The sequence below is a fragment of the Diceros bicornis genome, chromosome 16 (genome assembly GCF_020826845.1).
Source record: "Diceros bicornis minor isolate mBicDic1 chromosome 16, mDicBic1.mat.cur, whole genome shotgun sequence".
NCBI lineage: Eukaryota > Metazoa > Chordata > Mammalia > Perissodactyla > Rhinocerotidae > Diceros > Diceros bicornis.
In genome coordinates this window covers 17,068,406-17,086,280 of record NC_080755.1, presented here as the reverse complement: position 1 = coordinate 17,086,280, position 17,875 = coordinate 17,068,406, and the positions used below count along the sequence as shown (strand labels likewise).

General features: G+C 39.6%; 2 protein-coding genes across 5 annotated transcripts in view; both read right to left on the bottom strand.

Moving 5' to 3' along the window:
* The window catches only part of LOC131415324 (myosin regulatory light chain 12B), a 26,063-nt gene extending 10,467 nt beyond the window's left edge, over positions 1-15,596 (bottom strand). The window contains exon 1 of one of the 3 annotated variants that reach the window (XM_058556893.1): positions 15,548-15,596. The gene's annotated coding sequence lies outside the window, so the exon portion shown is untranslated. Of the gene's footprint in view, positions 1-4,020; positions 4,273-15,547 lie in introns of those variants that run through there. The other 2 variants (XM_058556896.1, XM_058556895.1) reach the window with 2 other exon arrangements.
* MYL12B (myosin light chain 12B) lies at positions 8,398-17,875 on the bottom strand. Of its 2 annotated transcripts, none has more exons than XM_058556891.1 (4): positions 17,786-17,875; positions 12,577-12,775; positions 11,947-12,108; positions 8,398-9,413 (listed from the first exon to the last, which is right to left on the bottom strand). In XM_058556891.1, the coding sequence occupies exons 2-4, from the start codon at positions 12,758-12,760 to the stop codon at positions 9,241-9,243; spliced, it is 519 nt and encodes a 172-aa protein (XP_058412874.1). In that variant the 5' UTR covers positions 12,761-12,775; positions 17,786-17,875; the 3' UTR covers positions 8,398-9,240. The 2 variants fall into 2 exon arrangements, with proteins under 2 accessions (XP_058412874.1, XP_058412875.1); XM_058556892.1 differs by lacking the exon at positions 17,786-17,875 and adding an exon at positions 15,548-15,637.

The following is a 17,875-nucleotide window of genomic DNA, read 5'->3' as shown; positions in this document are numbered from 1 at the left end:
TTCCTTCTACCCTTCTGAGTTCTTGGCTGACATCTTTGTAAAACAGATTAACAAGAGAAAAACAAACAGAAGTTTATTAACATGTATACCTCACGTATACACGGGAGATACCCAGGGAAAAGCCAACTCTCAGAGGCGGTTTAGACCTCCAGCTTAAATATCATCTTCAGCTGAAGCCAAAAAAAGATAGGTGTGTGTGAAGGGGAGAGGTTAGTTATGGAAGGTTACTAGGAAAAACACAGTAAACAAGGGTAAGGCTTGTCATGTACACATAAGTCAGCACCTTCTCCATTTATAAGAGTCTAAAGTTGTCTCCAGAGGGCAACCTTTGTCCTTCCTGGTAGAGAGGAAAGGAAGGACACCTTTGTAAATTTACATCCCGCTTTTAGGCAAACAGAGGGAGGCAGAGAGCTTTGCTTGTGTCTGCTTCTTCTCAATTGCCTTCAGCTCAAAATAATCTTTACGCCAAAGTGGCATATTTTGGGGTGGCATATTCTTCTACCCTCATAACCAATAGGATATTAAGAAAATGATGGTGTGCCACTTTGTCATAACAGACATTGCAGCTGCTGCCTTGCTCTCTCTCGGATCACTCAATCTGGGGTGGATAGGGAATTTTCTATTCCTGGTTAGAAAATTTTAATTCCTTCTATTCAATCTCTCTCCAAGTTCTGACGATTCCTTTTTTAACTGCAACAGAGTCACCCTTTCCTCAACATTCCCATCACCACTATCCTATTCTTCTGGCTGATTCCTATGCTGATTTGCTAGTTCTTTTTGCTTCCTAATTAGAGTTTCCTTCAAAGCTCTGTCCTTGAATGACTGTGCTTTTCTTAAGCACTGGTTGAAAAACTGGCAGCATAAAGTTACCAGTCAAAAATGAGGTAATTGCAAGGGAGGAAGAGCTGGTTTTGTGAGCAAAGGGAAGATAAAGAGTTCAAGTTTTAGCCAAGCTACAGGAGAAAGGTAGCAGAGATGCCCAGTGGCGGGATGCTTAGGAGGTCTCCTTTAGCAAGGTTGACTTGTGAGCAGAGCTACAAGGTGAAGCCTGAAAGTAGATAAACACAAAAGAGCAGAGAGCAGTTCTTGAGCTAAAACCCAAGATCATTTCTGATTCAATTCTCTTCACCAAGGTTTATCAGAATCTTTAGAAATTTCTCATGGATTCCCATAGTCATTACCATGGTCAAGACTAATGTTTGTGCTAATTGAGGATGATCAAATGACTGGATACCTGAGCAACAGTCCGAAAACAGCAATCATAAAGAGAATTTGGTATATAATCAAGTTAAAATACTCCACAAAATGAACCTCATATACTTAATGACATATCATTGTTTTAATGTTGCATATTTAGGCAAATATACAATTAGTTCCATAAATTACATCTATTGTTTCTTTTCCAGAGCCAAACTCAATTTTTACAGCTTTTCTCAACACCAGTTAAACTGTCCAAGTATATGTATTGTAACATTTACCATATACATTATAATGCTGCCATTTCTTCATTATGGGTTTTATGATCGTCCCAGTTGACAGTCAACTTTGCATCCTTTGAACTCCCATCATTTTGCTTTATTGCAGTGAAATTTATATATGGTGAAATGTACAGATCTTAAAAATGAGTATTTGCACATGTGTACACCATGTAACCACCACCCCAATCAAGTTATAAATGTTAACATCACTCCAGAAAGTTCCCTTCAAGTCAATCATCCTTTCCTATATGCAACCACTGCTCAGATTTCTATCACCATAGATTAGTTTTGTCTTTGAACTTCTTATAAATGGAATTATACAGTGTACACTCTATGTGCCTGACTTCTTTCACTCAATATAATGTTTTTGAGATTCATCTATTTCGTTGAGTTTATCACTGGTTCGTTCTTTTTTACTGCTGAGTAGTATTCATTCCATTGCCATGCCATTAACATACACGTTTTTATGGCATTTAGCCTTTCTACTTTGGATTGCAGGGTCTAGTAGAGCGCCTTACACATGGCAGCTGTTCAATAAACACTAGTTAAGCGAATACATACGTATGCTTCCTTCCTATCACAAACAGAATTACATATACATATGTTGATTATAAGGTAGGTCCTAGATCTGACTCACAAAGTAAAGCTTTTCTCTATGGTCTACCCATGGTTTAGCATCAACTCCATTGGATTCTTCCCCAAAAGATCCTTAACAAAATTACAGTCACCCCTTGTTCCATACCTGGAAGAAACAGTACTAATAATAGCCAATAACTGAGTGCTAAACATGTACTAGGCACTGGTCTAAGCATTTCACATATTTAACATATTTAATACTCACAACTTATGATATAGGTACTGTTACTATCTCCATTTCTCAGATGAGAAAATTAGCGCAAAGAGAATAAACAATTTGCCTGCAGCCACGCAGCTAGAAAATGGTAGAACTTACATCCAGGATCTGCACTCAAGAAGTCTATCTCCAGAGCTTGTACCACTAGTCTCTAAATTCCTGCATATAGGCAGCTGAAATTCTCTACCATGAAAATGTGGATAGCTAATTGGGAGTAACAAACAATGCCACCGAACAGCTACAGTGTGGAACCAGGAAGGAAGATCCCAAAGTTGCTGGCAATGAAAATCATGCCCAGATATCTGGTGTCTCTGAATCTCTGAGTGACAACCAGCCTCATTTAGAGGCTCTAAGTCCTCTTAACTTTCCTAATGCCAGTGACCCTCACCTGGGAATCTGTCCTCCAGAAGTGGCAGTTTATTTTGTCCAAACCCAGTGTCATTAAAGCATAAACGAATATTGAGTCAGCCATCATAGAAGTTGTTTCATTTAACAGAGCCTGAACAAACAAAAAGCTGTGCACTTAGTTATGAGGTCCAGGAGGGTCCACCTAATGCTCAGAAAGAAAATGGGTGGCACTGTGTGCAACCCTCAAGTGACCTTGGGCAAATTCTCTTACCTCTCTAGGCTTCAGTTTTCTCAATTATAAAACGAAAGATAATCTATGAGGTTCTTTTGAATTCTAAAATGCTATGATTCTTTTCCTACCAAAAGACAGACACGATTCCACCTTAAACAAAGGCTGCCAAACTAATCCTCTAGACGCCCCTTTCTTCATATTCCTCCCTTAGTGAAGAATCCAAAACGGCTCCCTAATGCCTCTTACATATCCTTTTATTTCTCCTCAAGTTTTCAAGACATTCATAAAAAGGCCCGACTTGTCTACCTACCTACCCTTATTTCCAACTATTATTCATTACAGTTCCGTTCCATCCAGGCTTGTCCTCCCACTGTCTCCTTTTCATATGACACAATTCCCATCTGGAGAGCTTTTGGTCTTGTTACCTCCTACCCCAAATCAGCTATAAATACTAAGTTCTCCCTCCTTGGGCTGAATCCAAGGCCTTCAATGAGGTCACGATTCTTTTTTCAGGAAATCTTTCTTGATTTTTGTTATTTGTCCTTGTCTTCATTCAACACAAATGAATGAACTCTTTACAAGATGCAAGATACAGTGAGACACATAACTCCTACGGAAATCATTACATTTTAGCCTACACTAACCATGCACTCCAGTGCCAGTTCTCTAATAGTTTCCTTAGACACTTCATCCAAGGCAAGAACCCTGCACCAGGAGACTCCTGTACCCCACAAAGTATCTAGTACCGTGTGCGGCACAGAGCAGGTCTCAACACCCTAATCCACGGACTGGGCCCGCGAGGGCAGGGGCTGGCAGCCGGGCCGCCGGGCGGTCCGAGGCTCCCGGCGTGTGGAGTCACCGGGTGACGCGGGGCCGGCCGACGCGCTGCCGGAGACTCGGCCTGCTCTCCCAGCGGGGCGTCTCCCCAGCCCGGCTTCAGCCGCCCTGGAGCTTCCCGGCCGCCGCCAGGGCCTCCTCGCTAACCCTCCTCGCCCAACCTGACAGGTCCCGCAGCCCCCGGCCCACCCCGCCCGGGCTGCCTGGAGCGAGGCAGGGGGGAGAACAGGTGCGGCCCAAGGGTGTCGCGCGCGGGGGCGAGCGCCACTCACCGCCGCCAGACACCAGAACCAGGGCTACTCTGCGAGAGACGACCGGCGACAGCGCTGCGCTGCGGAGCGACAGCGGCGGCGCCCGGCACTTCCTGCCTCAAGAGGCGGGCCGGAAGGCGCACCGGAAGGCGCGGCGGGATCCAACTCGGGACGGGGGGATGCGGCCGGTGTCCTCGCTCGGGCTGGAACAGAGCCCGCAGTGGGCGCCGAGAAGCGGGCTGGGGCCCAACACAGCCCCGCTCTCAGCGGTCCTTCTCAGCCCGTCTGCTCTGCGGCGGCATCCGCTCCTGCGGCGCGGGTGCGGCCCCGCCCTCCTCCCCCTTGCACGGCGGGTTCCCGCGGCCCTTCCGCATTCCCGGGCCGTCGGGCGCCGGGCCGGGCCTGGAATTCGACCCGGGCGGGGCGGGGCGCGATTCCTCGAGGTGTCGGGGTCCCCGGGAGCCGGAAGCCGCCCACCCGTGGCTGCCAGAATTAGCAAATAACAAATGAAAAGTACAGCTCGCCTAGTTAAATTTGAACTTCAGATAAAACAAGTAATTTTTTAGGATACGTCTCACATAATATTGGGGAAAGAAAGAGGGCGGCGGCCGGGCGGACTCCTGAATGCTGGAAAACCCTTTCTTTTTTAAACTGCACTCCAGCCCGAGTTATATCATTTACTCCTCCTTTCTTATCAAATTGTAAGGTTTACGGCCTCACCAGGCCACGGCCGGCCTGTTTCATTCTCCTTTCAACCACAAGAAAGTTTTATTCAAATTTGCTTTCCTTTGGGTCATCAGAGATGACAGCATTTCGCACACACATACATACAGGGGAGAGCACACATTATCTAAAGTTCTTGATCAAAACAAAGGAAACCACGAAGCTACATTATTCGAGTTTTGTTCTAGATATTGTTTGTGGCTGTCACCTTCCGTTCCCTCACCTTGGAATAATACAGATGAATAGCACGATTTCTGGATAATGGAGTATAGTCAACTCAATAAAGCAAACCTTTATTGAGCACTTGGTTGCCTGAACGTGTGCCGGATGCCGGGGAGATGAATGAATAATTCAGTCTTTTATAGTCTAGAAATCTTTGATCAGAAATCTAGAAATCTTTGATCAGAAATTCCTAGATAGTAGGCACCATGTGTTCAGCACTCTACAGCAGTAGTTCTTAAACAGTAGCGCATATAAGAAAAACCTGGAGGGCTTGGTAAAAGATTCTTGAGCCCCAGCCCCAGATATTCAGATTCAGTAGGTTGAAGGTGGGGTGATAATCTGCATGTCTAATAAGCACCCAGGTGATCCTGATGCTGTGGTCCTCATCTGAGTAGCACTGCCCAAGATCCAGTTCATGACTGAATGCATTTTCTCAATAGTTTGAAAAGCAACTGCTGAGAAGTCACACCTGGTTCCAAAATATTGACTCTTTCCTTTAGCTGCAGTCTGCCCTTTGGTCCAATAGTTTACATAATTTTTTTCCTACTCATCAGAAGTTTTTGGCTTCTTAGGTCTTTGTCACAGTGCTCTTCCAAGCATGGTCTATTACCATTCCATAAGCCCTCACCCTGACCACCTTAATTAAGATCATAGCCAAGACAGCCTGACTGTACTTTAACTTTGATCTCCATATTTAATTTTCTAGAATTATAATTTCCAACACATCATTAACCACATGTGGTGATTTAAATTTACATTAAATTTAAAATTCAATTCCTCAGTTATGTTAGACACATTTGTAAGTGCTCAATAGCCACATGTGGCTACTGTTCTTATTGGACAGTACAAAGAGCATTTCTATCATCACAGAACATCCTATTGGATAGTACTGTTTTAAAAAAGTAATTCTAAGGTATACTGTTCTCTCTAGATTCAAAGGAAAAACTTGTATTTATTAATGAAAAGATGAGTATCTAAATACCTAGCACTTGGGAAATGGTTAATTATGGCATATCCATGTCAAAGGTAATTGTGGTCATTAAAAAGAATGATTAAAAAAGATTAATACACTCAAAACAAGACAAAAATGGTGGCTATGAAAAAACAATTTAAGATATATTGAACTAAAAAGTAAGTTGTATATTCACTACAGCTATAAAATGTACGTGGATAAATATGGAAAAGAAGTCATGACACCTGCTATTTAAGCAGGCACATAGAAATCTAGGATAAAAGGATATAGGGACTTGGAAGTTCAAGAGGAAGTGGAAATGGGATAAGCAGCACTGGGAAAACTGGGCATTTCTTCCAGTGGGATTAGCTCGAGCAATGCCTTTAAGGACAGCAAGGATAAAAACCGGGTTTCAGGGAAATTGTACACTTAACAGAAGACCTAAGAAAGACACAAACAAGTCTGGTATATTGGACCTACTCAGGAAATCTAAATTAACTATTTCAGCATCTACTAGATACCAGGCAAACTGACAGGCATTTTTATGTATATTCTCATTAAATCCTCATAACAACCATTTAATATAATAAAATCCTAGTTGGAGATAATTTACTATCCAACAACTATGCACACTTCTCCTAACCTCAGTCTTTTACTTAATCTCCAACTACCATTAAACTCACATCACCTCTCCTTCCCTCTTTTCAGAGGGAGAAATATCCATTTTTATTTTTCTAAGGATAATTCTCCAACATGAGATCTAGGTTCTATCCCTTCCTACCTCCTGGATGTGATCCATTTTGTTTCACTAATTGTTTTCTTCTAGTTTGTCTTCTTCCTGTCTACAAACAGGCTTGAATCTCTACTCTAAAGACACGCCCTTTTATCCTGCCTTCCCTTCAAACTTCTCTCTCACTGCCAAACTTCAGACCCTGTGCTGGTATACAGAACTACTATTTGAATACCTACTGTGTGCCAGACCATTTAGCTTTAGTGTTTCTAATTTTCACAACAAATTTGGAGAGTATTGTGCCTGTTTTACAGATGAGGAAAATGACACTTGAGAGTGACCTGCCCAAGGACATAAAGCTAGTCAAATAACAGGTGGAATTCACTCAACCAAGTCTAGCTCTAAACCCATAATGCTCTTGATCACAAAAATGCTGCTTTATATATTAATAGATTATGTTCCCATTATGAACCAATAGTATTACTACCATTTTACAAATGAATAGAGGTCAAGGGAGGTTAAATAACTTACTTTAAGGTTATAAAGCCATGATGTAACAAAAATGGGATTAAAATGCAGGTCGGCCTGACGCCCAAACCTAGGCACTGTCTACTCTCTCTAGCAACCATCAATTCCCGCTCTCATTGGGTCAAAGGCTCCTTGATCAAATAAAACTTGGGCCCTGGACTCCAAATGCGAATATAATCATAAGCAGATGAATAAGGATGCTGCCCCCATTAGGTTGGTTTCATCAAAACTTTTGAAATGGTTTGTTTCGAGTATGACTTTCATCATAGAGACTGGTTTTAAGAGACTGGTTTTTCAGTCAAATCCACTGTTGAAGTAGATGATTTAGCTTTTTATTGGCAATCATCTTAGCTTAAGCAAAGCCCACTTACTATGTAGACTGTTATTACTAAATTAGAAGTCTTATTTCATTCAAGGGAGACCATTTACTATTCCTAATGAAGGCTGGTTCTTTGAGCAGTTATCTGAAATGGGGGATACTGCAAGAGTTCATTTTAGTAGATGAGATCAGTTTTTTTCTGAGTGGAAACAATGTTATTGTTGATTTTTCAGTTGAAATGGAAATTCAATTCAACCTCAAGACTTGAACATCATGGCTATAGCCTGAAAAAAGTACTTTGCTTAAACTGCTGAATGGCATTCAGGAACATATAAACGACAGAGTAAAGCAAGGTGCTAAGATTTAATCTTGCAGGGGGCAAGAGCAGTCTTGTTACCAGTCCTACTCCTGTTCTATAAAGCTGGCCTCACCAGGTTAAAGATCTAGCTCACCTATTCTGTTGAGTGTAAAGGTCTGCTGCCCTGAAGGCATTCAGTAATTGTTTACTGAATGAGGTAATGGTTTTGTCCAAGGATAGTCTTGTTAATAGCAGCATAAAACTTAAAGTTGTTACAGTAATTATCAATTATCTTCGTAGGCTAAATGTCAACTCTTTCAACCAACTTTTTTCCCAATGTTTCAAGATCTTTCTTAAACTTATGAATCTTTGAGAGTCAGATGTTTGAAGCCCAAAGTGAATGATACCATCTACCACTTCCTGATCAACTCTGAAACAGTCCTGCATTTCTGCAAATAGCAGAAGCTATTTTTAGGACTTAAATAATGATCTCACTTTCCCAGGCATGTAGCTTCAGCTGTTTTGATTGTGGGTAGGTCAGGAATGTTCAAAATTCATACATGGACTCAGGGTGAATCTCTGTATAAACACACACAGTATTTCAATAGGGTTAAAAAGAAACTATATACAATAAAAAATACTATATTTCCAACACTTTGAAATACAATACAAAAAAATCTGTCTTTTTGGTAGAAGCATTCCTCAGAATTCCCCTAATTCCTTTGGGGCTAAAATAGTTTTAAAAATTAGGACAAATTAAAATTACGTTCAGTGGCCTGGTCTATAATTTTAAATGACATGAAGTGATGTACAAAAGCTTAGAACAAATAAGGAGGGATGCTGACAGGTATGTTAAACTGAAGGATTTAAAGCTATTATATATATATGCAAATCCTACATTTTTAAAATTCTTTTTAAAATTGGAAGACAAAGTGCAGGAAACCCGATTAAGGCAATTAAAATTGTATTTCTTTGGGAAGGGGGAGGAATGAATGCTAGAGGAGACAGGATTGTCAGGAAAACTGGAAGGAGTAAGGGAGAGGGCTAACCACCTATTATTTTCTAGGATTTGCCTCATCTACCTTTCTTTGGAAGATGCAACTAAAACTAAGCCAATTCTGGAAAATAAGAAGTTTTAAACAAGTAAGTTTTTATCATAAAGTTTAATTATGGTTCAGAAAAAATTGAGTGAATAACTTTCTCTGAAAAAATATATTGACTCTGTGCAGACTGCAGTTATTTTAGGGGGGGCTGGTAAGTTAAATTACCCTATTTTCTATTCTGAAAATGACAAAAAGTCCCATTTCCAGTCTGATTATAGAGATGCATGTGCCCAAAACGGCTGAGAATAAATACAACAAGAAAGGCAAAAGCTGTAAAGCTAAGGGCATGCAACAGGCTATAAGAGAAAGTCTCAGAAATACCCAAAGTGGCAACAAGTAACGTTTGGCTGGAATCTGAAGTTCTTTTCAGTCATCTTTGTCTTTTGCTCCATGTTTAAGGATGCGCGTGAACTCAATGTAATTGAAATTTCCCTTCTTGTCAATAGGTGCTTCTCTGTACAGCTCATCCACTTCCTCATCTGTAAACCGATCTCCCATTGTTGTCAGCAGCTCTCTCAGGTAATCTTCCTGAATGGTGCCTAAAGAATAAAGAACTGAGGATCAGAAATACATACTACTCTGAGGATTAATTACAAGGAATATCTACACTTGGCTAAGCATGCTCTATATGTTAAGAACTATAAACATGCAAACATATGAAATATGGGATCTCCACATGCTTAAGCCAGCCTCAGCACAGTTGCCTAGAAAATGCCCAGCTGCTTAGTGGCATTAACCTCCTCTGCTCTATCAGCTCCCTCCACATCCACCACCTGATTTCTTGATAAGAAGGGCTAAACCCAGCCTAAACAAAACAATAAAGTATAAGTAAGGAATCTAAGCCTCATATGATTCCTTTAAGTAGCATGAGTGGTCACTTATTCTACAAGCAAATAACACTAAAATCAATACCACATCATAAACATCAATAAAGTGCTTCAGTGGAAAGAATACTGGAATCTTGAGGTCTAGCTTTAACAAGCCATGTTATTTCAGGCATTTCACTTTACCTCTAACTTTGTTTTTTTAATATGTAAAATGAGATTTTTAATTTTTTTTTTTTTTACAAATCTAATTTTGATTTAATAACAAATAAGGCCAGGCCCAGGGTGTGCAAAAACACTGAGTAAATATTTGAGCATTAACTATGTCGCAGACGCTGGGCTAGGCACTGGGGATGTGCCTTCTACTCTGGATGTGTGATACCAGGGTTCTCATAAAACATGACCACACACTGGAATCACCCAGGGATCTTAAAGCAAAACCAAACAGCCCAGATGCCACCCTTGATTTATTAGCTGGTACTGATATTTTTAAAAGGCTCTCCAAGTAATTCGCATGTGCAATCATGATTGAGAACCTCTAATATACTAAACCAAAGGTGATAAATGATCATTCAAACACAGAGATTTTGAAATTCATAAAGGAAAAAAAGAAAAATCTGACAACTTCTGTGTATGTGAAACTAAGCTAAAACATTGATAATATATTTCCTATAAAATCAGTTTAAAATATAAGGTGAGTTCACAAAAGCAACTCTAGATGTATGGGGTTTTTTTTTTTGCTAATTCAATCCTAGATTTAAAAAAAAAAAGGTCCTCAAATCTTAGACTTTTAGCTTGTAGAAATAAATCCTCATCTCCAGCCAAGCCATTCAACTATCACATAAACTAATCATTGGCTATGGGCAAGGGACTGTGGAAGATGCTAGAAGGGGTTACAAAGATGGGAATATAATGCTGTTGAAGACACATAGCCATGACCCTGGGAGTGAGGAGAGACTGTGATGACTGGGAATAAATACACAACTAAAATAGAAGGTCAGATAGAGTATGTGCCAGGAGAGAGATAAATAAAATACTCTGGAGGTGGAAAGAAGGAAGAGGCTTTAAGTTTTCCTAGGGGCCAGGAGAAAACAGTAGGAAAACACAGGTAAGACTCTGTGAAAAACGTGACCATTGAGGTGAGTTTGAAGAATGGTAACGACATTTTACTCTTTTACGGTTTTATTCCTTTCTGTTAAAAAAGTAATACCTACTCACAGTAAAAAATTCAATCAATACAGATGTGTCTTTAGGAGGAAAAAAGTCTCCTTTGCCTGCTCCTCCCCGATCCCACTCCTTCCAGAAATAACTGTTAAAGAGTTTTAAGAGGAGGGAGGAGAGGTGGTATGATGGTGAAGGCACAGAGGCTGAAATGGTGGAGGTAAGTTAGGACAACAGTGCATAGAGGAGCTTGAAAGGAGGTTAGGAAGATGATACAAGAGTCCCTGAGGAGGCCAGAAGAGGCCACACTGTGGGGAGCCTTCAAAGCCAGAGTGGGGAGACTATGCTTTCAACACCAGACTACACTTGGACTATTTAGTCCAAGTAACATGTAACCAAAAGTATGCCTTCCTTCTCAAAAAACTCACCATGTGAGTTATCCCCTTATGTTTTCTCTTATTATATGCACTTCTGCCAAAGGATCAAGCATTTATGTAGCTAACTTTTGGGGTATTTTTTGCGAGTTAACTGTACGCCAGGCAGTATGTTAAGCACTTTATATAAATTACTTCATTTCCTCCTTTAATCCTTACAACAACCCTATGAGATAGGTAATATTATGCCCATTTTACAAACAAGAAAACAGAGGCTTAGAGAAGCTAAGTAACTTGCCTGAAATCACACAGCTAGTACACAGAATAGGAATATGAAACCAGGGAGTCTGATTCCAGAGTGAAAAGTTAGATACTAGATTTAAACAACCTCAGAGCTGAGAGGTACCTGATAAACACAGCACTGTACTGGTATCACAGCCTATAGCAATTTATGTTTTATCAGATTGCTCCGGTAAAAGTTATTCATTCAACACATTCCTTGTCTAACCCTTGCAGAATTATTCTAGTAAAGGAATAACATACGTTTCCTAAAGAACTTTCAAATACACCTATTAAATTGTAAATTAAATACTTAAGGGCAGAGACAGTGAAGTGAATGATTAACATGCTATAGGAGCCTGTCCAAAAAAAAACCTGGTATGGTATAACTAAAAATTAAATCACTTGCTAATTAAAGGTTACCTCAGACTTACCAGTTGCTTCTTCATCAAAGCAAGCAAAAGCATTTCTGATGACATCTTCTGGATCTGTGCCATTTAACTTTTCACCAAACATTGTGAGAAACATGGTAAAATTTATGGGACCTGGAGCCTCATTCATCATGGCATCCAGATACTCATCAGTTGGATTTTTCCCTAAATAAAAAAGAGGATCATAGTTTTAATTACACCACAGAATGCATCAACCATTCATCATAGTAAACATTTTGACAAGAAAGATTCTCATATATACAGTTTGCTGTTTGTATTCATGACAGCAAAACAATTTGGAAAAACGTCTTCTCAATGAATAGGGCCTGTAGTAAGAGTCTGGAGATGGTATGCTATTCCATCGGGATGTCAGGAAGAATAATCCTGCTCTCATAATGAAAATCAGTGTTTGCAACACACACATGGCTGGCCCCCAGCCCAATCCTGAGATCTGGCCAGAAATCTGCAGGTGGTCCAAGCACCACACTTTGGGAAACACTGCTCCAGACTTAGAATCTTAATAAACTATAATATCATTAGATTGGCTTCACAGAGCTTTAAGACTTAAGAAACAAATATAAAAGGCACTATAGAAATTCTGTCTTATATATTAATATTAAAACTGATCATTACCCAAGGAGGCAAGCATATCATGCAAATCTTCCTTGTCGATGAAGCCATCTCTGTTCTGATCAATCATGTTGAAGGCCTCCTTGAACTCCTGAATCTGTGACTGGTCAAACATGGCGAACACGTTGGATGTTGCGCGCTGGGGGCGCTTCTTGGTGGTCTTGGTCTTTGCCCTTTTGCTCGACATGGTGGCGGTTAAATCCTAATTAGGAAGGGAAATACAAGAAAAACAAAGATTAACAAAAAGTAAACTGTATCAACTCTCTGACATGTTTGAGTTACTAAGAGATGTGTTTAAAAACTATTCAGCAGGATAGTATCACTCAGCAAAAATCTCCCTCAACTAATCAATACTATTACTCATAGAACCAAATTACAAAGAGAAAAAACAGACTCATGCTTTGAATTTACTCATCCTTACTAGTTGTGATGTTTAATAAACAGCCCATCACTAACTGCAAATTCCAAATTACAACCAACATTAATTCAAAGCTCAGAGCATATCAACAAGATTGCATGTCCCCAGTACTGCTGTATAGCCTAATAAGGACCAATAACCAAATCTACTGGTTTAATAAACAACATAGAAAACAAGAAACAAAAAAACGTAGGTACCCTGGGGAAACAGAGCCAGTTCTACGCTTCAGTGCTATGGGAGTACTGAGGAATACTAATTCATCTTCGACAGGTCTGTCCTTCTGCAGCCTAGTCTAAACTAGCTGTCTCATTCTAAGGTGGACAGAAAGTAAGGAGGAGGACTAACTGATGCAATAGGTCTTCATCTTCTAATTTTTATTGCCAAATATCATTCTTCCATTTGCAACTAACATTTCTTATTGTACTTTCACTTCTGGAATCAAAGTAGTTCAAGAAAGATATTTGTTTAAAGGCTAACTGAAAAGTATAGAAAATCCTGAAGTTAATTCACCTATAATTAAGTTTTACAGGTATTTCCACTGTATCCAAATCAATTCCTTGCACAGAGCCAAGCTAAATCACTTTAAGTGACTAAGTAAACAAAAATCAGAGCACAACAGTTTTTAAAGCAATTTAGTTAAAAAAAAAGTTTTAGAAAATGTTTTAGGAGGTATGGAAGCTACCTTGCTCTCTAATAAACTAAATTTATCCCTGTAAAATTTAAGATAAAAATACAAAGAATGTCTAATATTACCTAAAACAAAAAGGCAATTTTCCTTTCAACACTCAATCTTTAACAGACTGTAGAAATTTAAGTTAAAAATCCCATAGTTATCAGATAATAAAATTTTACCGTACCATCCTTCAGAGCTGAGGTGGTGATGGTAGTTTGCAAAACCTCTAACCAGCAAGACTAAGACACTGTATTAAGTTATATTCTTCTAAGCAGGTCTAAAATAGGCACTACTGATTTCATTCTGACCAGGACAACAATTTTAAAGCTTACGTTTTGAAAACAACATTTAGCTATGATGCAGCAAAACACTATGCCCTTGCTCTAAAAATAAGTCAGTGGACTGCAAAGAATGAAGTACTACCTAGATCTCAGCGCTGCAAAGTGACCTTAGAATACAATGCTCCATGCGAGTTTAAAAAGTTATTCCTTACATTCTTTCCTTGATTATACCACATCACCCAGACTAAATTCAATTATGGAAATAATTAGAAAAGCACCACCTCAGATTTTTTTTAGCTAAATCTGTTCTCAGATTTTAGCAGGAAATTCCACAGAGAGTCACAAAATCCAGTCCATCCAATATAGCACTCTTTGGCGATACACTGGAATGTGTTGTTTGTTAAGACATACCCTACAGGACACAGAAGTTATGATATATACTTCTCCCTAATTTCCAAGTTTCCTTTAATCACCTTTAGGAGGCTCCCTTTCATAACTTCTTTAAACCATTCATGAATGCCTATTTTCATTCTGTAACACCTTATGGGGGCAGTAAATCCCATTATTATCTAAACTACATAGAGCCTTCTATTCTAAATGTAGTTTTCAAAACTACAAAGAGTTATGGAGTATATTATTCCTCCGTCTCTTAAATGTACTCAAGGATTTGGGTGAGACCTGATGAGTGGCACATATTCACCGGTCCATATCTCTTTAATATTTTAGGCATGCCATGTCTTTGCAAACCAAAGCATCTCTTTAAAAATAGTCTGTTTTGTTTGACAACACTGTCTTCCCCTAATGATGCAGGAATGTCAGTTATTTTAAAGACAAAAAAACTGATGAGAATTATAGGTCAAATGGCTAACACAACTGATTTTTTAATCTACAAAACCTCATAATACTAAATTTGGCAGGAGTCCTCTAGGTACCTTTAAAAACGCTTAGGTTATAAAGGAATATACATATATATTCAAATTTTGATGTATTTCCTATAAGTCTTTCTTTTAATCATTCTTTAAATCTGTAAATGCATTATAAAATAGTTTTTACAAGTTATAAAGGTTTTTTTTTGATCAGCACTGACAATGGTCTCACACAAAACTTTTCTTTAGCTCATTTGATACTTATCATCAACCTTTAATTATAGTTAATTACACTAATGTACATCAAATGTTACTAGTGTTGAGTACTATCTAAGAAATGTAAGGCAAGTGTCCCATCTTCAAGGAGCTTAAAATATAGTTGGGGAGGCACCTATAAAGAGATGAGATGATTGGCTCAATTTATGAACAAGTCACATAGCTTTCATTCCACAAGTATGACTCTCAAGTTAAAACAATGTGTGACAAGAATGAAAAATAACTCAAAGGTGGTACGTGATTCACAAATACTTTGAGTTCAGAAAAGACCTTTGTTTCTAAAAGATTCAGTGAGGGGGGAACAAAAGACCTTGAAAAACCCTGTACCATTTAGAAGCTACAAGACGTCTTTAGAATTAAGAGATTCAAATGTTAGTCTTAATTCAAATAAATTAAGGTAGTTAATTCTACCAAAAACTGGTAGTGTAATGTCAAGCAAGTTTATTACTTGGGACTTTACTTTTTCAAGGAGGTTAGATTCTGATCCACCAGTTTATATCCCACCAGAAACCTGGAGCCTTTCAGCAACAGGGAGTTCAGCTTCACAGTCAGTTGTTCCAAAATAAGGAAAGCGTGGTTTATTTTTTCCTATCAAACAAAAAGTATAGGTGGAATAAACACTCATGGAGAGGAAAGCAAATCAGGAACAGTGCTATGATCCCAAAGAGCAGATCACTTATGATACTGTCATTGTCTTCCTTGCTATGATTCTAGTTTGCTGTCTGTTTTTTCTTTCCCCAAACAGGTAAGACTGTAACTCTCTTCATGTAACAAGCCTTCAGCAAATGCACAACTCTCATATAAATTTAGAAAACTAGGGTAAAATAAAATTGAAAATACTTCATACATCAGCATCAGTATTCTTTATTTAGGATGGGAAGACTGCCTTGTAGGTACCTGAGATTTCTAAGTTATGAGGCTCCTCACTCATTCTAAGAGTCTAGAGGCTATTTTTGAAGCATTTAATGAAAGATTTTCGGTGTGAAGGGATATGTATTGTATGAAACTTGAAAGCAGGGAAACTTACAGAGCAGGCTTCTATGAAATATGTATGGATTTCAGATGCATGAGAAAGTGAATGAAACACAGTCAGTGGTGGTCAAGGAGATTCAGTTTACAGATCTAAAGCAGTATAATCTTGTTTCAAATCAGCAGAGGGAAGTGTTGATGGCAATGAATTTGCGGTTTTATTTTTTTTAGCTTGATCAAATAGGAAGAGAATCATTCAGGATTATGACAAAAGGAGGGATGCAAACCATCTAAGGAAGATGTTAGACTAGATTATGTGGAGGGAGAAATGGAAAATAAAGAACCTCAAAGAGGCTTTCCCCACACACCAAGGGCAACCAGAAGATTTTTCAGAATCTCCAGATACTATGGTTTCATTTATAAAATGGGATTAATCCATACTAATATTACATTACTCTAGTTAGAATCCTAGAGTCTAGCATTTATAAAGTGGTAATAAATGTAAAATAATATAGAAACTTTTTCTACAGAACCAACACTTAAATAGTATTCTGGGAAATATGATACATTCTTTAAGGAAAAACTCCCATCTTAGAAAACACTTCCTAGTGTGATAGCCCGTAGGATCTGCTTTTCAAATCCAGACCAAATCTACTGCATTTAATCAATGCACTTTTTCTCAAGCTAAGTAAATGCAATTTTTTTGGTGCCAACCACAGTTTTTTAAAAGTACATTTTCAGGTTGGTACTTCCGTTCCAACTAAACCAAGTTTTCAATTCCTGTGCAAACTTCCGGTTGAAGGCAGGATTAATTCTCTGCGACGGCCACACCCAAAACGTTCTTAGCATTCGACAAAGGCAATTAGATGTCAGGGTTCACTTGCCAGTAAAGCTCCACTTTTGAAAATAAAATGCTTTTCTGGATAAGTTTTACCAAAAGCCTTCCGGAACATGAAACAAATAGTAATTTTAAGAAATATTCATTTTCTTCACTTTTAGATATAAAACTTTTGGCCAAGTAAAAATCTCAACTGAATGCATATTTCTGTTGCAAAGTTCTGTAAAGAACTGACATATGCTTTCACACACATACTCAACTACTTTAAAGGGAAACACTTTGGTAAACCGACTTAAGCCAAAGTTTCCACCCAAAAGAAACATGGTGGTGGTGTATTTTGGCATTTTTCTCAAGCCGGAAACTAAACCCCAAACCCCTCTTTGTCCAAATATCACTTTTAAAAAAAAAGTTCTAATTACAGAAGCGGATACTGAGCTGAGGAAGTTGCTAATTTGAGTTGGTTATTCCTAGTAAACGTAGCCACACAGCTGCAACAACAGCTGCAACAGCGGGGACACTGAGCTACGGGTTTTGGGCAAACTCGCTTGAATCGGGCAAGTTTACGTTAGAAACTAAACTTAGTCTCGGAGTCAGCGCCGCGGGGCTCGGGTTTCGCGGGCCCGGCTGTCGCCCAAGCTCGCGGCGCCAGCGAGCTAAGCCACACTTCCCGAGATTCAAGTTTGGGCAGAGCAGCGAAGTCCACGTCTGGGCCACTTCTGGCCCTGGCCTTCGATCCCGGAACTAGCCCTCGGGCTCGAAACCGGGGAACCGGCTGGTACACCCGCCCAGGTGCGCTCCCCGCGCCGGGGGCCCGCCGCTGCCCTCCCTGCCGCCCCGGGGAAATGGGCCCCCGGCATGGGCCTCACAGGCCCGACCGCGAGGACCACTCACCCTGCACAGCCGCGAGAATCCGAGCACTTGAGTAACCCCTCGCTGCCTTCGCAGCCGCTACTACCAGCCTTCTACTCCCAAAGCCGCTAA

Coding starts and splice junctions, on each gene's coding strand:
- MYL12B (XM_058556891.1), bottom strand. CDS start 12,760: ATGTCGAGCAAAAGGGCAAAGACCAAGACCACCAAGAAGCGCCCCCAG. Junction 12,109..12,576: donor TGATATGCTTGCCTCCTTGG/GTAATGATCAGT, acceptor TTTTTTATTTAG/GGAAAAATCCAACTGATGAG. Junction 9,414..11,946: donor CTTTGATGAAGAAGCAACTG/GTAAGTCTGAGG, acceptor TTTATTCTTTAG/GCACCATTCAGGAAGATTAC.